Genomic DNA, 19,225 nt, shown 5'->3' with positions numbered 1-19,225 from the left:
TCATGGGCTTACCTCTCTGCTTCTCTTTCTTTTTCCAGAAACTGGTCTAATATTTCTTTACTACATTGTTAACTCTATGATGCCTTCAGGTAGAATAAATTTTTTTGCTTCAGGTTTTCAAGTTGTCCTATGTAGGAAGGCTTAGAATTAACTGTTCTACTATTAGCAGAAATGTTAAGTTCTATATGTCTAATATTGATTTCCTCTCATTTTCTAGATATTTGTACGGGAGGTGTTCCCTGTTAATCTTAGTCCTTCATGTTGCTTCAGTGTAAGGACTAAGTGTCAAAATTATAAAAGGCACTATACTCTAGTGGTTCAAAACTTAGTCTCTGAAGTCAAAGAGATTTGGGTTTAAATAGTGGCTTTACATCTTCTTACATTGATATTTAGATTAACTGCAAAATACCTTGAAGATGACTTCTTGTGTTCTTTGAAAGTCTAATTATGAAGATGAAATAAGAAAATGTTATAAAGCATTTAGCATAGGGTCAAAGGGGAATACTCTAGAAACAGGTTCTTGAAAAAAGAAATTTTGGCTTTATGGGAAAATATCCCTTTGAACGGAGAGATCTGATGATTACCACCTCAATCAAATAATCAGACTTACTCTGTCACACAGTGAAACAATCAGACATTATGTGCATTTTAATGTGGTGCATTAAGAAGCCTATTACATCCACCATAATTGCTAAATATGTTTTACCTGAATCAAATCATGAAGAGATGATCAGACAAATCATTTACAGAACATTCTATAAGAAAACCAACCTGAATTCTTTTTTTTTTAAAGATTTTATTTATTTATTTGAGACAGAATGAGAGAGAGAGAGCACATGAGAGGGGGGACGGTCAGAGGGAGAAGCGGACTCCCCGCCGAGCAGGGAGCCCGATGTGGGACTCGATCCCAGGACTCCAGGATCATGACCCGAGCCGAAGGCAGTCGCTTAACCAACTGAGCCACCCAGGCGCCCCCCAACCTGAATTCTTAAAAAAAAAACAAAAACCCAACAAGTCAATATTCTGAAAAACAAAACCAATGGCAGCATGATGCTTCTGGTTAAAAGAGATTAAGGGGACATAAAAAATGATATGCACTTGTAAACCTTGTTTGGGTCCTGAATTGGAAAAAAAAACTATATATTTTTGGGGCCATTAAGAAAATTTAAATAAGGATTGTAAATTAGATTATATTATTGAATCAATATAAAAATTTTAGATGTGATGATGGTATTGCATATAGGAGAATGTACTTATTCTTAGGAGATGCATGTTGACGTATTTAGGGGTAAAGTATCATCATGTCCGCAACTTAGTTTCCAAAGCTTCAGCGAAAATAAGTAATAAATAAAACAAATGTGGAAATGTTAACAACTGGTATATCTAGGTGAGGATATACATGAGTTTTTTGTCATATATTTTTACTTTTCTGTGTTTGAAATTTTTCAAAATAAAAAGTTGGGGGAACATTCTTGGCTTTTTCATTCAAGTTACTCAATCTCAGGTAAGTTTTTAATTCATTCAATAAAAATTTATTGAGCACTTACTGCATGTTACATACTCATAGGTGCTGGGGGGTGGTGACGAACTACATAGATAAGATCATTCTCTAATTTTCATTTTCCTCATCCATAGAAAGGATGTAGCATAATAGTATCCCCTATAGAAGCACTATGCTTGGTTCCGAGTAGGTACTCAATAACTGTTGGCTATTACAATTAATCAACTTTCTCCATTGTTGACCTAATTTCATCTATTTGATGATTTCAGTCTTTCAATTCTACTGTAAATAAAAATGTGTGCTCTTTCATCTTATGTATTATTCTTCCCATGACGTTACTAGTCGTCTTATTTTTGTTATTATTAGGGCATGTGAAGTTTTGGGGAGAAGATATTATATGAAATCAAAGCAAAGATGAAATTAAAGTGGTTAGTGGTATATTTTTCAAATTAGGCTTTTATTTACTTGGGTATTCTAAGGTCTAAAGCTTATATTCATACAGATTTTATTGGTGATTATGTTCTGGTCTAAGACTGGGTTATAGACTAGAAGCAACTAAAGAAAGGTTTCTAAGTTAAAAAAAATACTAGCTCTTGAACTGATTAAATATCAAATAACACTGGAAACTCCTTAATATTCTATGCCAACAATATTCTATGTTGTTGTTCTATGCAACAACGAAACTGTGCCTATGTAACATGTTATTTTATCTATGAGTAAGAGCACTCCTTCCCTCCATTCTACTCCACCCACTCATGTTCTCAGATGCTAATGGCTTGGTCTGATAAATGTACAGTTCATTCTAGGCCCATACCATAAAATTTATCATTAAGTTACCAAACTTTCCTTTCTGTGTAGAATGTGATCATAGCTTATAACCTATTATACAAAATAATTTTAATGCTATAGTACTAAAAACAACCAAACTAAAGATTATTCATATAACTTGCAAAATCATACTTAAAACTCATTGGGGTGACCTAATAATTGAAAATAAGTGATACTTTTGGGTTAAGTTGATTTTCAGGTGTTTATTCCAAGACATAAAACAAAACATTTCTATTTTTCTGTTTCTCTCTTACAGCTTTTGAGAAGACTAAAACAATTATTCATGTATTTGCATTAATAGTAAGCATCCCATCTACCTTATGGGTTGCACACTGCATTTCAGTACAGTCTTGTCCACTAACAATATAGCAAATTATTTTTATTATACAATCTGGGTAGGATTAAAATAAATAATACAGAAATAATTTAACAAATCTTTATGGAATACCTACTATATTCCAGGTTTGGGGAACATAAAAATAAATAAATGGTCCCTGCCTTCAAGAAGCTCACAGTCTAACAGGGGAGGCAGACAAATAAAACAGACACATTTTAATGTAGTAGACAGCTTTAAGAGTGGTATGTGCAAAGAACTATGGGAACTCCATTGAAGGTCACTTAATCCAGAATGGTAGGATCTAGAGATGGTTTCCAGGTCAAGAGGGTAAGTTTTACAAAAGAGTCTGCCAAGAAGAGAGTTTGGTGGGTGGGAGTGTGAGAGGAATTTCTCTAGAAGGGATTGTTAACTAGTCCTAGAGACTGCACTGCCTGATCTTCAAGGCCCCTTCCAGCCGATCCTCACCTGCTTGATCTAACGAGGGGAATTTGTATAGAATGAGGCATCTTTCTGATATTGTGTCTATTTGTTAGATACAGGTTTCCTGGATGCTTCTTTTTTGTGCCATGGAGCACAATTTAAGAAGAAAATGCCATACTAACTAAAATGTTTTGTAGACACTTTTTACTATGATGCTGACCACAGATTCAGAACGAACAATCTGGTATAGTGAGTACTATACCATCTACTTTTAAGAAAAAGAGAACTAAAGTTAAACTGAAGGTTCCTGAAGAGCTATAAACTTAAGTCAGGTATATAGCGTTCTCTAAAATAATATATATTTTTTTCTTTTAAATGTGAGGAAAACAAAAAGGACCTTAAGTCCTTTGCCTTGGTTGTCTACGAGGCGTACACTAGATGGTGCTATAAAGCTGTTAGAAAGAAAGCTTTTACCAAGAAAAACAGTGTGGCAGTTCAAGTGTTACCGGAAACTTTCCATTGTCCCTGAGAGCAGTTCCAGGTCTGTAGGCAAGTAATGGGAATCTTAGTCTCACAAGTTTTAGCCTTCTGATCAGGTTAATTTTAAACTAAACCACAAGTTTAACAAATTTTAAGATGGGCTCAATGTTTGACAATTCAATCTGATTCCACTGAAATAGACATTTTAAAGTTATTGAAATATAAGTGTATTACACTCTACATTTAAATATATAGTGATTAATTTCATTTAGGTAGTCTTCCTAGTGTTGTCTACTTCCAGTTAAGAGCCTAATTATGCCTACTGCTGAATGAATCTCTAATCAGTTTCTTCAAATGGTTTCCTGAATTTTTGAATTACTATTCAGTAGAAAATACCAATCAAACTCTCTTGTCATTAGAGTACTGCAATATGCTGATACAAATACATGAAGCAATACATTTTGAAATCACTCTATCCGTATAGTATTTCCTACATACACAACATTTCATGATTTTTCTACCTTACAATAAAACCAGAAAAATTTTTATGAAAGTACAGAATAAAAACAAAGTTTGACTTTCATAATATTTTCTACTTAGTTTTCTTTTAAATGTTAACCATTAAAATGGTAAACAAAAAAATGAACCTAAGAGTCATTTTTGTTTGAAAGTCTCAGAGTTACAAGATCTTTGTAGTTTTCTGGCTTATCTTTCCAGTTCTGCTTCTAGAATCTCCCCCCATGTATCTACATCCATTGGGTACATGATTTTTTCTGGTAGGCTCAGAGGAGAACATATGTTGCTGTATCTGCCACTTAGCCATTCGTGTTTCACTTTACTCTTCTGGTAATTCCTCAATAGTATTACCTGAAAGAGGTAAATCATCACTGTTAAAGAATGTAGTAGGTGGTTGGTCGGTGAGTTTGTTTAAAACTAGAGGAGCTGATTGACAGGGCTGAAAAGAAGATTAAGTATTTACACTGATACACACATATACTAATAAATGTGTTGTGTGTGTATGTGTGTGTGTGGGCGTATGTATACATGTACATAAGCAAAATGAGCCATGGAGTTTGCTGCGAGTTTTGGATAAAGTAGAATGAAGTAGCTAACAGAGGAATGTGCCTAAATTTAGGATTTAAAAAAATGTAAAAGGATGGATGGGATGGTGTGGTTTGTAGGAGAAGAAGAATAATTCAACTTCAACTCCAAAAGCCAACATGCTCTGTATGCCACTCCGTCTCTGAAATCCTACCTCCTCAGGCAGAAGGTGGGGTTGGCTCAAACCTACCACCATATTGTCAAGAACACTGCAGACTACAAAGACTAAACTTACTCTCCAGGAATATCCACTTTCTAGATCATCGTCTATTTCTCTTTGGCACACAGCTCTTAGAGTCAAGCAATGAGGTTTCCACAAGGAGTCACTGTTTCTTACTGTGTTATTCCAGCTCCTGCAGGTTACTGAAGCCCTGCACAAACTCCGAATGTCTAGCTGACTGAAAATTTTAAAAGTAACTTCTGGAGGCAGCAGTTCAACAAAGTTATTTTGACTCTCTTTTTTTTCCTTCTCAGCATCCACAGAATTCAATTCTATGCCAGAAAGTCTTGAATTATTGTTCCTCTTGGAGTTTTTCTGCATAGCTTGATGTTTTAGCAGATTATCCTCATATGTAACCTAGAAGGCAAAGTTTAAACATGCTCAGTCTCTTCAGATCAGATGACAGAACCTACTCTGAACCAGATACGTTCTGGGTATGATTGAAAGAACCTTAACTTTGAGTTTTTCAACCTGTAAAATGGGGCCAATGATGCATCTCTCCTGTGTGTTCTTACAAGGATTAACAGGGATTATGTGTAAAGCATCTAGCTTCACATCTGAATTGCACATGGGAGGCACTCAACACATGTTACTTCCCTTCTTCTTTGAAAATGTTTTTAGTAAATGGGTTTGTTTCTAAACATTTGTTTTTCTGCTCCCAGAGAACATTATCTAAAAAAGAGAAGTGATTCTTCACAGACTATAATTTGAGTTTAATAGTAGAAATGACTATTGTGGGAACCTATTTGATTCCAAGCATTTGTCAAAAATACTTCTGAAAAATGTGTATGATTCAATTCTCTTCAACTCCTAAATACTTGTCTGTGGGCGCTGATGCCTTGTCATTCAGTTCTTCATCTACAATCTATGATTTAATCATAAATCTGATGGACTTTTGTAGTATATATAATTATTTATCTACTTGTACCTAATGGGTAGGTGCTCACAGATGACATAAATACTATCTGAAACGGACAGGAGGTTGAAGTCCAGGTTATAATGACACAAGGTCTCAAATATTCAGTACAGTTATAAGATTAGTGTTTTAGAAATGGCCTCTTGAAGCTATCTTACATGCATAATTATGTAACTAACAGCTATAAACAATGTTTATAATTCAGCTAGGTACAGCATATAATTAAAGATGGGTTGGCTTCCAAAATCAGTTGAGAGCATGGAGCTATTTTTGCATATAAAGACAGCTCATATTAAAAATCAGTTTATTCCATGCTGCACTTTCTTTTGTAATGGGTGTGTGTGTGTGTGTGTGTGTGTGTGTGTGTGTGTGTGTGTGTGTGAGACAGTGCAGGAAGAGGGGTTTGTTAAATACTTTTTTTTTAATTCGGCTAATGATTATTCCCCTTTCTAGACATGTTACTCACCTATGTTTCTGGACTTGCCAAGGCCACAGTTGCTCCCATTCATTTGGTTGTTTATGATCCGAATTAGCTTTGGTGGTTAGAATTTTAATGCCTCTGCTCAACAGAGAACTTCCTCTCGAAGTTTTGGGGAAGTAAGAAAGCAAACTGATAGAAACAAATTCATGAGTCAAGAGCAAGTTTTTGCCACGGAACTCATCTCTCTCACCATCAAACAAACCAAGCCAAACTACTATATTCTTGAACAAAATTTCATATTAAGAGAACATTACCGTGCATTTAAACATTTGTTACTTGTCCCAGAATCTCAATGGTGAATAAAATGCATCCTCTCGTTACAGTTCTTCCCCAGGAGGCAAATGAATTTTTTGATTTTAACAGTTGGGGGTACCTTGGTGAGGTTCTTAAACTCCCACTAGGCATCTTCTTTTAAGTCCAGTTTTGCCTGGATACCTGGACAACTATTCCTCTTCTGCCCCTTCTTGTTTATGAACCATACTTTGCTGAATTACCTCTCTAGTTCGGTAAGAGCTCGCCCCTTTTCCGGTGTCACAAGGAGGGAGGGGTAGGGAGGCAGCGCAGACCAACCCCGCAGGTCGGAAGGAATGACCCCACATCCCACTGGACCACCCTCCTTGAGGGTCTCGCGCAGTCTGCAGCTGCCCGAGTCCAAAGAACACGGAGCAATGACAAGCGACAATAACAACCGTCAGCACCGACTGTCACCGCAGTTCTAGGGAGCTGAGCCGAAGCTGAGCCGTCCAGACGTCGGCTGGAAGGGAAGACCCTCCTACCTCCAGTGCCTCGGTAGCTCCTCCAGCGAATTAAATCCTTTGGAATTCGAATCCTTCGCCATAGTCCCTCCAGTCCCGCCCACTGTAGCTCCGCCTTGCTGACTCGGATTTCGTACAGGCGTAGAGAGATGCGCGCGTTGCCTTTTGGGAGTGGTAGTTTTACCAGGGCGTCTCGGCTCAGCAAGAGAGGAGAAGGAGGCGCCAAGGACTACAGGGCCCGGCATCCTCCACGGCGGGTGGGCGGTGAGAAAGGGTAGGGGGGTGGTTAACCCGGGCTTTTAAAAAATAATTTTGAGGCGGAGTGTTGGAAGAATCCTGGCGCGCGTCACGGGTCGGGGAGGGGAGGCGGGACTCGGACGCGGAGCTGGGGCCTCGGCTGAGCGAGGCCTGGAGACACTCGAGCGGAGCCTGTGCTCCCCCTCCCCCTGCGTTTTTCTGAGGGCCTGCCTTGGCCCCGCGCGTGTCCATGGAAGGCGGAAACGGCTGCGGGGACCGTCTCCTTGCGAAGGGGTGTAGTCCTCGCCGCCATGTCCGGGGGCTTCGAGCTGCAGCCGCAGGACGGCGGCCCCCGGGTGGCCCTGGCCCCCGGGGAGACGGTGATCGGCCGCGGGCCGCTGCTGGGAGTAAGTGTGGCAGGGAGGCTCTGCCGGACCCAGAGAGCCGTGCGAGGTCCTCGCTGTTTCCTGAAGCCCTACTCCCCGTTTCTGGCTTCCCCACCACACCGGCCCTGCATGTCTGGATTTTAGAAGTTTGGGAGCAGCACGTTTTTCAGTCAGCTTTAATCAACTCACAAACGTTTCCTTATGTTGCCTTTAAAAAGCACGGACTTGTATTATCATTATTACATTCTTATCCAGAGGTCGGCAAACTAAAGTCCCTGAGTCCAAATCCAGCCTGTTTTTATACGGGCCCACGTAGTAAGAATGGTTCTTAAGTTTTTAAAATGTGAAATGTAACAAAAAGCCTGCTAGCCTTTCAGGGAGAATAATTGGCCCAAGGGTTGAGGATATTGTCTCTTGGCCTGACCAGCTACGGTATTTATAGTAGAATCTGGCCCTTTACAGAAAAAGTTTGCCAACCTCTGATCTTAATCTTTCCTAGAACAATTTCTTTTAAGCTTTTGGCCTCTTGTCGGACTGCATGAGCCTTACTTTTACTGTAATAGTCTTTTTCAATAGTATCAGCAGCTAAGCCTTACGTAGTGTGTAATGTTCCTGGCGGTGATCTAAGGACTTTACCTATACCAGCTTTTTAACCCATTCAAAATCCTCTGAAGTTAGGTGCTCTTATCTTCATTGTTCGGATGAGAAAATGGAGCCATAGAGTGTTTATTTAAAGGGCACACAAAAGATTTCGGACACGTAGTGCCACTGAGCTATATATTCTCTACCCTCTTTAGGATGTTTAGGAGTTTGAAAATTTTCTGGTTGCATTTTGGAATTTATAGGTCTCTACCTCAAACATATGTTGTCGTTTTAACATTCAGCATTTCTTTAGTGCCTACTCTTTGTAGCACATTTGCAGATGGTAGCACTGTGGTGTTACAAAGATGAATGAGATGTGGGTCTCTGCTCTCTAGAAGTTTTCTCTTAGGCTCTGGAGACAAACCTGTGTTGGTGAGCTAATATCAGAGTAAAGAGTGTGGACTATTATCCTGGCTAACCTGCAGTGTCTTAAGTGGAACCATTGATATTAGCCTTAGGACCCTTCTCTGAGAGGAAAAGGAGTGGTAATTGGGGGTTCCGATGTGGACGTCTGTCCTAAAGCGGTGTGTGTATATGTGTTCATGTGCATACGTGTATATGCAGTAAAATTATTGAGAAAGTTAAAGTTTACATGCCGTTTATTTTATTTATTTTTATTAACATATAATGTATTATTTGTTTCAGAGGTACAGGTCTGTGATTCATCAGTCTTACACAATTCACAGCGCTCACCATAGCACATACCCTCCCCAGTGTCCATCACCCAGCCACCCCATCCCTCCCACCCCCCTCCACTCCAGCAACCCTCAGTTTGTTTCCTGAGATTAAGAGTCTCTTATGGTCCTGTTAATTTTTTTTACTGGACAAGTCATTACTTACATGTTTAGGTAATATTCTGTTACTTTTCTCCATAATTTAACTTAAACATTTGAGAGAACTGCCTGGGAGTTTTTTTTTCCTCCCACCCTCCCTCTTCTCTTTCTCCATATATATGAAATTTTAGAGTATGTGCTTCATCTAAAAATCTTATGTCTGGTGACAATTGAGTTTTGATTTGCTTAACAAATTGTATCACCAGTACAGAGTACTGTGGATCTGGTTAAAAGATCGATGAATTTTAGGCTTATGTTTTATAAACATGGCAACAGATTACAGACGCTTTCATTGTTTGTAGCTTGATCTTTGTATTATAGGCTTGCTAAGGTGAGATGAGCCTAGTTGGTTTCTGTCTTAAAATGGTAAGGAGTAGAAAGGAGTAGAAAGTTAGTCTCTCTGGTCAGAATTTTGCTTCTCCTTTTCAAATAATCATTCAGTGATGAGATTCTCTTGCCAAGTTTGGCAGCTATTAGAAGTGGTTATGAACAATGTCCTAAATGTGTTGAAGGAAAAATTTGAAGAACAAACAAATCAGTTTGTGGTTTTAAAGATTTCGGAGCTGTCGTGTTTCTTTCTTTGCAGTGGTTAAAACTCAACATGATTGAGGTGACTGGGTGGCTCAGTTGGTTAAGCGTCTGCCTTCCGCTCAGGTCTTATCTCCGGGGCAGGGTCTTGGGATTGAGTCCTGCCAGGCTCCCTGCTCAGTGGGTCTGCTTCTTCCTCTCCCTCTGTGCCTCCCCGCCCCCCCCCCCACTGTCTCTCTCTCAAATAAATAAAATCTTAAAAAACAAACAACAACAACTTACCATTGGGGCATGTTTCAAACAGCAGCAATTCCCGTGAGGCTTTTTTTTTTTTTTTTGTAGTGTGAGAGAGCAAGGACTTAAAGTAGGAAAATTCAGGAAGTTCATTGTAAATTATTCATAATATAATGATTAATTATTACTATGTGATGATTAATAATGATGATTTTGGAACTCACTTAACAAGTCATGTTTTTTGGAGATAAGTTTCACAAGCCTTCATGGCCGTACAAGTATAAAGGTTTATAATTCCAGTGTGTAAAATGGGCTTGGTGGTGAAACAATTTGATAAGAATGTCTTTACATCTTTACAGTGGCAGGAAAACCCTTACAGATAACAGAGCACAGTGAAATTTAATTTTCTTGTGCCGTTTGCTTTAGTGGGAGTCATCAGTGAACCCAAGGTCTTTGGTTACTTTACTAGGTTGTATTCTGTTTTATGGTCCATACCAGTTAAAGGTTTTACAGCAGAATGAATCTCCATGGAATTATCCTGGGTGAAAACAGCCAATCCCAAAGGTTACATATTGTATGAATTTATTTATATAACGTTATTAAAATGATAAATTATAAATATGGAGAACAGATTCCTGGTTGCCAGGAGTTACAAGAAGGGGGAAGGGGAGTAGGAGGGAGTTGGTATGGCTATAACACAGCAACATGAGGGATTTTTGTGGTGATGGAAATGTTTTGTATCTTGACTGTATCAATATCAATATCTGGATGGGATATTGTATTATAGTGTTGCAAGATGTTACCACTGGGGAAAACTGGGGATAATGGTACAAGAGATTTTTCTGTATTGTATCTTCCAGTTATAGGTGAACGTACAATTATCTTAAATAAAAAATTTACTTTTAAAAAAGGTTTTACAGTACAGCATCTCAAGCAACAGACTACCTTTAGGCCAAATTATTTACTTTATAGTTTTTCTTAAATAAAGCTGATTATACTCTTTTTAAAAAGCTGGTTATACCATTAAGTGAAAACTACTATTTCTGATTTCAAATTTTCCTTTTTCTGTTTTGATAGGGATTATATGACACATTTCTTTCTGATCTTTTTCCTCCAAGGGAATAGGACAACAGAGCTATCTAGTTAGTCTTCCTAATGGCAGGTGTAATGGAATTGACTGCTTTGATTGAAAAGAGAAGAGGCCCTCAGTTGTGGGTGGAGATAGTCAGGGGCTCTAGTATAGACTCTTTCCTGGCATGGGTTCACCACTTGTAAGAATGCTGTAAGTGTCCTACGAAGTTTACACAAAATAACCAGTAACTCCTCTGGCCTGGCAACTCTGTATTATTTCTGCTTGTTGCAGAAGCTCACTGGCTGTTCTGGAATGCTGGTCCTACCTGGTCCCCAGGGATGTGCCAAGCACTCCTAGCTGCTGGATATTCCTCCCCCCGCCACCAGGCACCTTAATTATTGAGCCTAGTACAGTGCCTGGCACATAGTAGGCTTTCAAAGCACATGAACTCTTTCTTTTCCATGTCTCTGCTTTTCATTATACCAACCCTCAAGAACCTACTTGTAACTTAGGTGTGAAAAGGATATAGAATTTTGAAGTGAATTTAAGCGTAGTAAAGAAACAGTGCTATCAACTGCTAAAGCATATGAAGCAACATTCGTGATGGATTAAATGTTAGCATTTTTCCTATTTTATTGACTAATAATTTAGTGAATTCAGAAAGTAGTTGAATATATACCAGTCAGAATGGAGGGGTGAAAGAGAAACAAGTTGTTACTCTCAAGAAACTTAGAGTTTCATAGGTATGAGAGACAGAGAAACAGGTAACTAAACAGTGGTTGCAACCTCAAATGAGGACTGGAGCCAGGTCGGCACCTTGAGTGAGTGAAATTGGAGGGAGTAAGAAAAACAGGGGTGATAGTAAATAAATCGCAGCAGTGTCATAGATGACAACTGCCTCAGTTTTGGGAAGGCCACAAGGAAAGGGATCCGTAATGTGGTCCCTGCTATTCACTCCCATACCCACCTGGTAACAGTGACCTATTCTTTTCAAGAGTAGTAAGAAATCTGGATTTTTAGATATAACCTCTGACTTTTCAAAGGTCACATTTAATTAAAAGTTTTGTTTCAGTAGCATGAGCCGAACAGAAAAGAATGTTCCATGATACAGAGAGGTATTGGAAGGAACCCTCAGTCAAGATGAGGGGTCAGGGAAGGTTTCAAGAATTCAGTGACGTTGAGCTGACTTTGAAGTGTCAGAACAGTTAGAAGTCTGGTAGGTAGAGAGTCGGTGGTAGAGAGGGAAAGGCCTTCAGGCTAAGTGGATGTATGATGTATGGTTTCCTGCCTCTACGATAGAAAGTGTATGACATATTGGATGAGTGGGTAAGTGCTGACTAGGCTTGTGGGATAATCACATTACATTACTGTTCCCCTTTAACTTACAGAGACATTGCTTTTATATAGGATGTATCTTTCTTTTTTAAAATAGGCTTTATTTTACTGAGCAGTTTTAGGTTCATGGCAGAAGTGAGTGCAAAGTACAGAGAGTTTCCATATATACCTCTGCCTCTTCCCCTCCATATACACACACACACAACCTCCCTCACTATCAACATCTTGCACCACAGTGGTGTAGTCGATGAACCTATATTGACTTGTCATTATCATCCAAAGTCCATAGTTTAACACTAAGGTTCACTCTTGGTGCACATTCTGTGGGTTTTAACAAATGTGTAATGACACATATCAACTATTACAGTATCGCATAGAATAGTTTCACTGCCCTAAACATCCTCTGTGTTCTGTCCTTTATTTCTTCTTCTCCCAACCTCTGACAACTACTGAACTTTTTATTGTCTCCATAGCTTTACCTTTTTCAGAATATTATATAGTTGGAATTATACACTATGTATATGTAGACTTTCTTAGATTGGTTTCTTTTTTTTTTTTTTTTAAATTTTACTTATTTAAGAGAGAGAGAGCAGGAGCAGGAGAGGGTGGAGAGGTAGAGGAAGAAGCAGACTCCCTGCCGAGTGGGGAGCCCAACTCGACTCGGGGCTCGATTCCAGGACCCTGGCATCATGACCTGAGCCGAAGGCAGACGCTTAACTGACTGAGCCACCCCGGTGCCTTTAGATTGGTTTGTTTCAATTAGTAATGTGTGTTTAAGGTTCCTGCATGTCTTCTCATTGCTTTTTAGTGATGAGTAATATTCCATTGTCTGGATGTTCCACAGTTTATCCATTTACCTACCGAAGGATATCTTGGTTACTCCCAAGTTCTGGCAATTATGAATAAAGCTATTACAAACATCCATGTGCAAGGTTTTGTGTAGACATAAGTTTTTAGTTCATCTGGGTAAAAATACCAAGGAGCTCAATTGCTGGATCATATGGTAAGAGTGTGTTTAGTTTTGTAAGTAGCTGCAACTATCTTTCAATGTGGCTATACCATTTTGCATTCCCATCATCAGTGAATGATTTCCTGTTTTTCCACAATCTCACCAGTATTTTGTGTTGTCAGTGATTTGGGTTTTGGCCATTCTGATAGGTGGTAGGTATATGGTGAATTACTTTTCATATGTATATATAGTCATATAAATTTCATATATATTTATTTATTTCTAAATGAAGCTCTCTAAACTGTCTCCTGGATACACTCAGCCTGAATATGCCATCTCCTTACATGCCTCCATACCTCTGTTTGAGTTCCTTCCTCTGGTAATTTGATTCTGTAGGTAGCATTTGGGTATCTGTATTTTTTAAAACTCTGAAGATGATTCTGTTGCAAAATTAGAGTTGGAAACCTCTTCTAGACTTGCTGATAATGCTTGGCACAGATGATTCTTGAAGAAATGTCTGCTGAACTGAATTAAATAACTATTGAGAAACTTTAATTTACTGAAGTCTCGAGGGTTTAAACCCAGTTTTGTCTTCCTAAGTTCTGCTTCTGTTTTTACTCATTATGTTGCCTCTGTCATAATATATTCATGATAAGGATGATTCTCACATTTGGGTAGCATTCACTTTGCAAGTAGCATTGCAAGCCAAACAGGTTGGTTGAGTTGAGATTTCAGTGACATCAAGTCAGCACAGTTCCATCATATTGGCTAACAATTCAGCAACCTTGACTTAGGAGTTCAGAAGGTATTGGATTTTACTTTTAAAAATCTAAGTGATCCATATTTCACCAGTATTGTGGATTAAATAGATGTTTGTGAGGTAGCCTGATAACCTAACTACTATTATACAATTAGTCTTATGGGAAAGTATTTCACAAGTTTCAAAGACCATTTCACATCCAGTATATTAATAACCTTTTAAAGAGAGCTTACTGGAATCTGTCTAGAGACCCTCTGGCAAAAATCAAGTTTGTTTCCTCAAACTTGCCCTTTGCTAATATCAGAAAACGAACTTTGGTACATTCCAAGTGCAATAATATTAAACACTTTGTATCAACTAACTTTTGCCATGTTAAGGAATAAGATGGACTTATCTAATGTTATGACAGAGTCTCAGTGTTGATTGAACTCTGGAGTGTGTTCTGGATCTGATAACTGGGAAGCAGTCTTGATAAGAAAATTTCATGGTTTGTCAACTGGTTTAGAGTAACCAGCCTCCCATCCAAGTACTAACCAGGCCCCACCGTGCTTAGCTTCTGAGATCAGAGGAGATTGGGTGTGTTTAGGGTGGTATGGCCATAGACTACAGTAACTAGTCTCTACTTAATTCAAGTCTTAATTTTAGATTTTCTTTACCTGCCACATACACAAGTTTGAGGAAAATATTTTATGTAAATTATGTCTGAAATAGATCCTGTGCTCCTTTAGGTTTATGCGTTTTCTCATAATACAGGCCCAAATCCCATACCAGGGTTTTTTTTTATTTTTCTCTACCACAAAAGTTTGAATTTGTCAGTTTTTTATTTGTCTGTTGTTGATAGAGCAAACCAGATAATCTTGTGTGACAGCACTGTAAGTTATGAAGTATTATACAAGAAAATTTTTATCATCTTAAGCATTTGGTGTGTTACGTAATTTATATTGGAAAAAACTAATCTTGCCTCTTCTCTGTTCATTTATGTTTATAGGAGCCAGGCTATATGGGGATATTGTATTTATGAGATACATTATACATGTCTGTGATATTCAGAAATTTCTCTAGGGAAACATTTTAAGAAAAATTAACTGCTGTTGGTTTTTCAGTAAATATATATAGGCAAAAGTGAAATGAAAGATACCATTGTATTCTATTTCAGGATCCAGTAGCTTTGATGCTTTTTCTTTATTCAGGTTTGTTTTTTATTTTTAGAATGTTGGAAATAATAAACAAATAGGTCAGAGACCTTAATTCAAAACATCCAAGCATTTCTGCTAGTAGCATAAGAAAATCTTCATTTTGTTTGACTTCAGTAAATGCTAAAAATAAATATTTGGCAAATCACAGTTCTTTTATGTTTTCATGTCTTTATCTTTTTTAGCACAAACTTCATGTCTTAAAAGCGAGACATGAAGACAGGGAGAAAAGACTTGTCCTTATCATAATGCATGAAACATTCAATTTAGACCCAGAAAATGAAAGATAAGGGATCCACATTTTATCGATACAAAAGTGATACAAAAACAGGGTCCTGTCCCCGTTCAAGAAACAGTATGAAGAATTCAAGTAAAAAGGGTTGGTTTGTTCTGTAGTATCTGAAGAAGAATTGCTATCATTTTATCTTTTGTTAACAAAGGATAAGGGTGGGTGCCTGGGTGGCTCAGTCAGTTAAGCGTCTGTCTTCAGCTCAGGTCATGATCCCTGGGTCCTGGGATCGAGCCCCACATGGGGCTCCCTGCTTAGCGGGAAGCCTGCTTCTACCTCTCCCTCTGCTTGCCATTCCCCCTGATTATGCTCACTCTATCTCTCTTTCTCTGTCAAATAAATAAATAAAATATTAAAAAAACAAAAACAAAGGATAGGGGTGATTTCAGCATTACCCATTAGCCTGTGTATTCTTCAGCTCCTGCCATATGTTATGCAACCTTTTTAATATTAAAAAAAAGTTGGGGGGCTTCAATGTTCAATTTGGTTAGCTTCTCTGACTAGCTGATCATACATGAATTTATTATTAGATGTCCAGTATCAATATAACAGTTGGAGTAAAGGATATTAATCATAATTGCTTTTGGCTACAAGTAACAGAAATGGTGACAAACAGCAGCTTAATCAAAACTTTGTTTTGTAAGAGAAATCTCTGGGGCAGTCAGTTCCAGGGCCAGTGCAGATACTCAAGGAATGGCCTCTTCTGTGTTCCTCCTTTTTCATCCTTTGCAGGTGGCTTGCATGCCTGCAGTCATGAGATGGTTGCTGTACCTTGAAGTGTCCCATTTACACAGTAAGAAAAGAAAAAGGCAGAGACCAAAAAAAAAGTCCATGCCAGCTGAGCCTGTTCCTGGTTATCATGAAGACAATAATCTTTCCAGAAGCTCCACTGTTTTAAAATGGAGATTTTGTTGTTTTGTTCAGGAATGGTGAGGCCAACAGGTTAGAAGATGCTTGGCATTGAAAAGATAATTTATTACTCACAGTTCCCAAGAGAAAGAAGGGCACACAAGGCCATGCAGGGCCACATGAGGTTGGTTGAAGGCAGAAGGCAGAGCTAGGGGAACTGAAGGAAAGCCTTTCTTATGGTTTTCTCAGCAATGAATGGGCAAGGCAAAGTAAGCAGGTGTAGGATGGTCTAGTTTGAATAATGTTATGGGGCTCTGCGCTGTAGGGGCTGCCCCTAGTTGTCTGATGCTTAGCCCTGGGGTGATTGGGGCAGCATAAGAGCCAGGTAAAGCCATAATTGGGAGTACAGGCTCCTGATTGGTTAGTTTGCTTATGAAAGGTATACTTGTAGGTGAGTCATTTACCGTCTCTAAGAAGCCCATAACCCTGGGAGAGGTAATCCTTCCTTAGTCCAAGATGCGAAATACCAAAACATTAGATGCAGAAACTAGAAAATGTGGTTAATACACACTCATATTCTTTGCTAGAGCTTGTCATTTGGCCATTCATAGCTACAGGGAATTCTGGGCACTTGGATATTTTTAAATGGGTACATTCTTATCCTCAATAAAACTGGAATAAATATTAGTATGGAAGAAGAAATGAATAGCTATTGATAAGCAACTAGCAGCATCTCGTACACAATGTCACATGTGAAGAAATGGCATCTAAAAGTACAGGTATAGTTTAAATCATAAGTTGCGGGGCGCCTGGGTGGCTTAGTTGGTTAAGCAACTGCCTTCGTCTCAGGTCATGATCCCTGGGTCCTGGGATCGAGTCCCGCATCGGGCTCCCCCTGCTCTGCTGGGAGTCTGCATCTCCCTCTGCCTCTGCGTGCCACTCCCCTGCTTGTGCGCTCTGTCTCTGTCTCTGTCTCTCTCTCTCTGTCAAATAAATAAATCTTAAAAAAAAAATCACAAGTTGCAAATTCAAATGCCTGCAGAGGCCAGGTATACAATAGTGAAGTGTGCTCAGTGGAAGATTATAGGGGATGCTGGAGTCTATGGTGAGATGGAAGGTACATATACTTTTCAAAGCAAAACTTAAAAAAAAAAAAAAAGAAAAAGAAAAACCTGAATGAAAAACCTGGCTACCAGTTTGTGGTGCCTAGTCTAAAACAAAGAAGTGAACAAAATTACAACTAAATAGGAAGAAGCTTATTAATTTTACTGAAATGACTGAAATAAAATTATACTTCATTTATGTTATTTAACAATCATATACTACATTTTCTAGGTAATTTATTTTTAGAGAGAGAGCATGCGTGCATGTGTGCGAGCAGGGGTGAGGCATAGGGAGAGGGAGAGAGAATAATCTTAAGCAGGCTCCACACCCATCCACACCCTATGCAGGGCTCAGTCTCACAACTGAGATCATGACCTGAGCCGAAATCAAGAGTCAGAGGCCTAACCGGCTAAGCTACCCAGGTGCCCCAAAATTGTTGATGATGTTGTGTGATCACTTTGGGAAGGTGGTGTCTGTCAGACTTCTCCAGTAAAGACACAATTCCCTTTGTGAGTAATTTGTGCAATGATGCTTTGAGACTTCAGGAATATTCTTTTTCCCATGAAGCACTCACCTGAAAGTTAACATCTGTCTATCTTTACTGAGTCAATTATTATATTGGTAGTTACAAAATAGTGATTTTTCTGGTTTGATCATTTCTTCATTAGTTGGCATTCTTTTATGAATATGAGCTTTTCCTCCCAGCCCTAGCCTCAGCCCCTTTCTTGAGTTCTGTATGAACTCATGGATTATTTTGTATTCAAAGTGTGTTGTGTTCCATTATTATCATTATTCATATTGATGCCCAAATTGTTCCCAATTTTGCTGGACCATTGAGCTGCTGGATGTGAGATATATTTTCATTATTTCTCAATCAAGGTGTGACTATTTTAGGGAGTGATCTTATCTGTGCCCCACTACCCCAGCTTACCCCTAGCTTCTCACTCCCTCTCTTCTTCCCTCCCAGTTGTCACTTGACTTTCTGTTCCAGCATAGTAACATTTGGTTGCATTTGGTGTTTCTTTCCCCTCTTACATGTAAACTTTGTGGTCATCTCTGTTTCCTATTGTGCTTTAGATGTGAATATAGGTGGCTTTATTTGTTCTATTTGTTGATCTCTGATTTTTTGTATGGTATGATTAGTATTTAGGTGGCTACAGTTATTGGATAGGAAATTGGAATTCCTCTATTTTAACTATTTTTATGGCTTTCTAAAGATGTGAAATGTCTGACTTTCAAATAAAGTTTTCATTTAAACAGGGTAATCAATAAACTCGGGTAAATATTTAGTACCTTTTGAAGTTATGTTATGCCATTGGTTCCTACTCTCAATAGCTTCTAGCCAGTGCAGTCTTTTTGAGTCTTTGGGTTTCTTTGCTTTTCTATAGCTTTTATCTTTCCACTTGCAGACCAACATCAGTCATTTTTCCCCATTGCCAATGCACCGCCTACTAAGCCCTATCCACTTTATTGTCTACTGTGAGTAGACAATTGGGAATTCAGACGAGATTGGGTACGTTCAGGGTGGTATGGCCATAGACTCGGGAATTCAGATAACACATCTTGTTAGACTTGGGTATGACATTAGAATAAATAGGACCAATTGAAAACCTGAAGACCTTCTGGAGCTTTATTTAGGGCTTGATTTTCTGAGAATGTCTATTTGCTTATTAAATAGTCATTCTGCCTTATTTCCAGTTCTTTAATATGTTCTAGTTTATATTCAATTAAGCTGATGGTAAATAATCTAAAAAATTATATTTTATGTAATGATA

General features: G+C 38.5%; 2 protein-coding genes across 3 annotated transcripts in view; one reads left to right on the top strand and one right to left on the bottom strand.

The window, feature by feature from the left end:
* Positions 1 to 2,522: 2,522 nt before the first annotated feature.
* On the bottom strand, positions 2,523 to 7,140 carry FBXO48 (F-box protein 48). The gene is made up of 4 exons (XM_027620529.2): positions 7,061 to 7,140; positions 6,270 to 6,413; positions 4,903 to 5,244; positions 2,523 to 4,433 (listed from the first exon to the last, which is right to left on the bottom strand). The coding sequence occupies exons 3-4, from the start codon at positions 5,206 to 5,208 to the stop codon at positions 4,272 to 4,274; spliced, it is 468 nt and encodes a 155-aa protein (XP_027476330.1). The 5' UTR covers positions 5,209 to 5,244; positions 6,270 to 6,413; positions 7,061 to 7,140; the 3' UTR covers positions 2,523 to 4,271.
* Positions 7,141 to 7,373: 233 nt separating this feature from the next.
* APLF (aprataxin and PNKP like factor) overlaps positions 7,374 to 19,225 on the top strand; it is an 88,107-nt gene continuing 76,255 nt past the window's right edge. For both annotated transcript variants that reach the window (XM_027623754.1, XM_027623753.1), the window contains exon 1: positions 7,374 to 7,683. Coding sequence is in view for 1 of the 2 variants with exons in the window: in XM_027623753.1 (XP_027479554.1) it covers positions 7,588 to 7,683 (96 nt within the window). In the remaining variant the exon portion in view is untranslated. The remainder of the gene's footprint in view (positions 7,684 to 19,225) is intronic.

This window comes from Zalophus californianus, chromosome 8 (genome assembly GCF_009762305.2).
Source record: "Zalophus californianus isolate mZalCal1 chromosome 8, mZalCal1.pri.v2, whole genome shotgun sequence".
In the NCBI taxonomy this organism is placed as follows: Eukaryota; Metazoa; Chordata; class Mammalia; order Carnivora; family Otariidae; genus Zalophus; species Zalophus californianus.
Note: the sequence above shows the minus strand (reverse complement) of the source record. Positions and strands in the feature narration are given on the sequence as shown.

Coding starts and splice junctions, on each gene's coding strand:
- FBXO48 (XM_027620529.2), bottom strand. CDS start 5,208: ATGCAGAAAAACTCCAAGAGGAACAATAATTCAAGACTTTCTGGCATA. Junction 4,434..4,902: donor AAAGTGGATATTCCTGGAGA/GTAAGTTTAGTC, acceptor TACCTCTTTCAG/GTAATACTATTGAGGAATTA.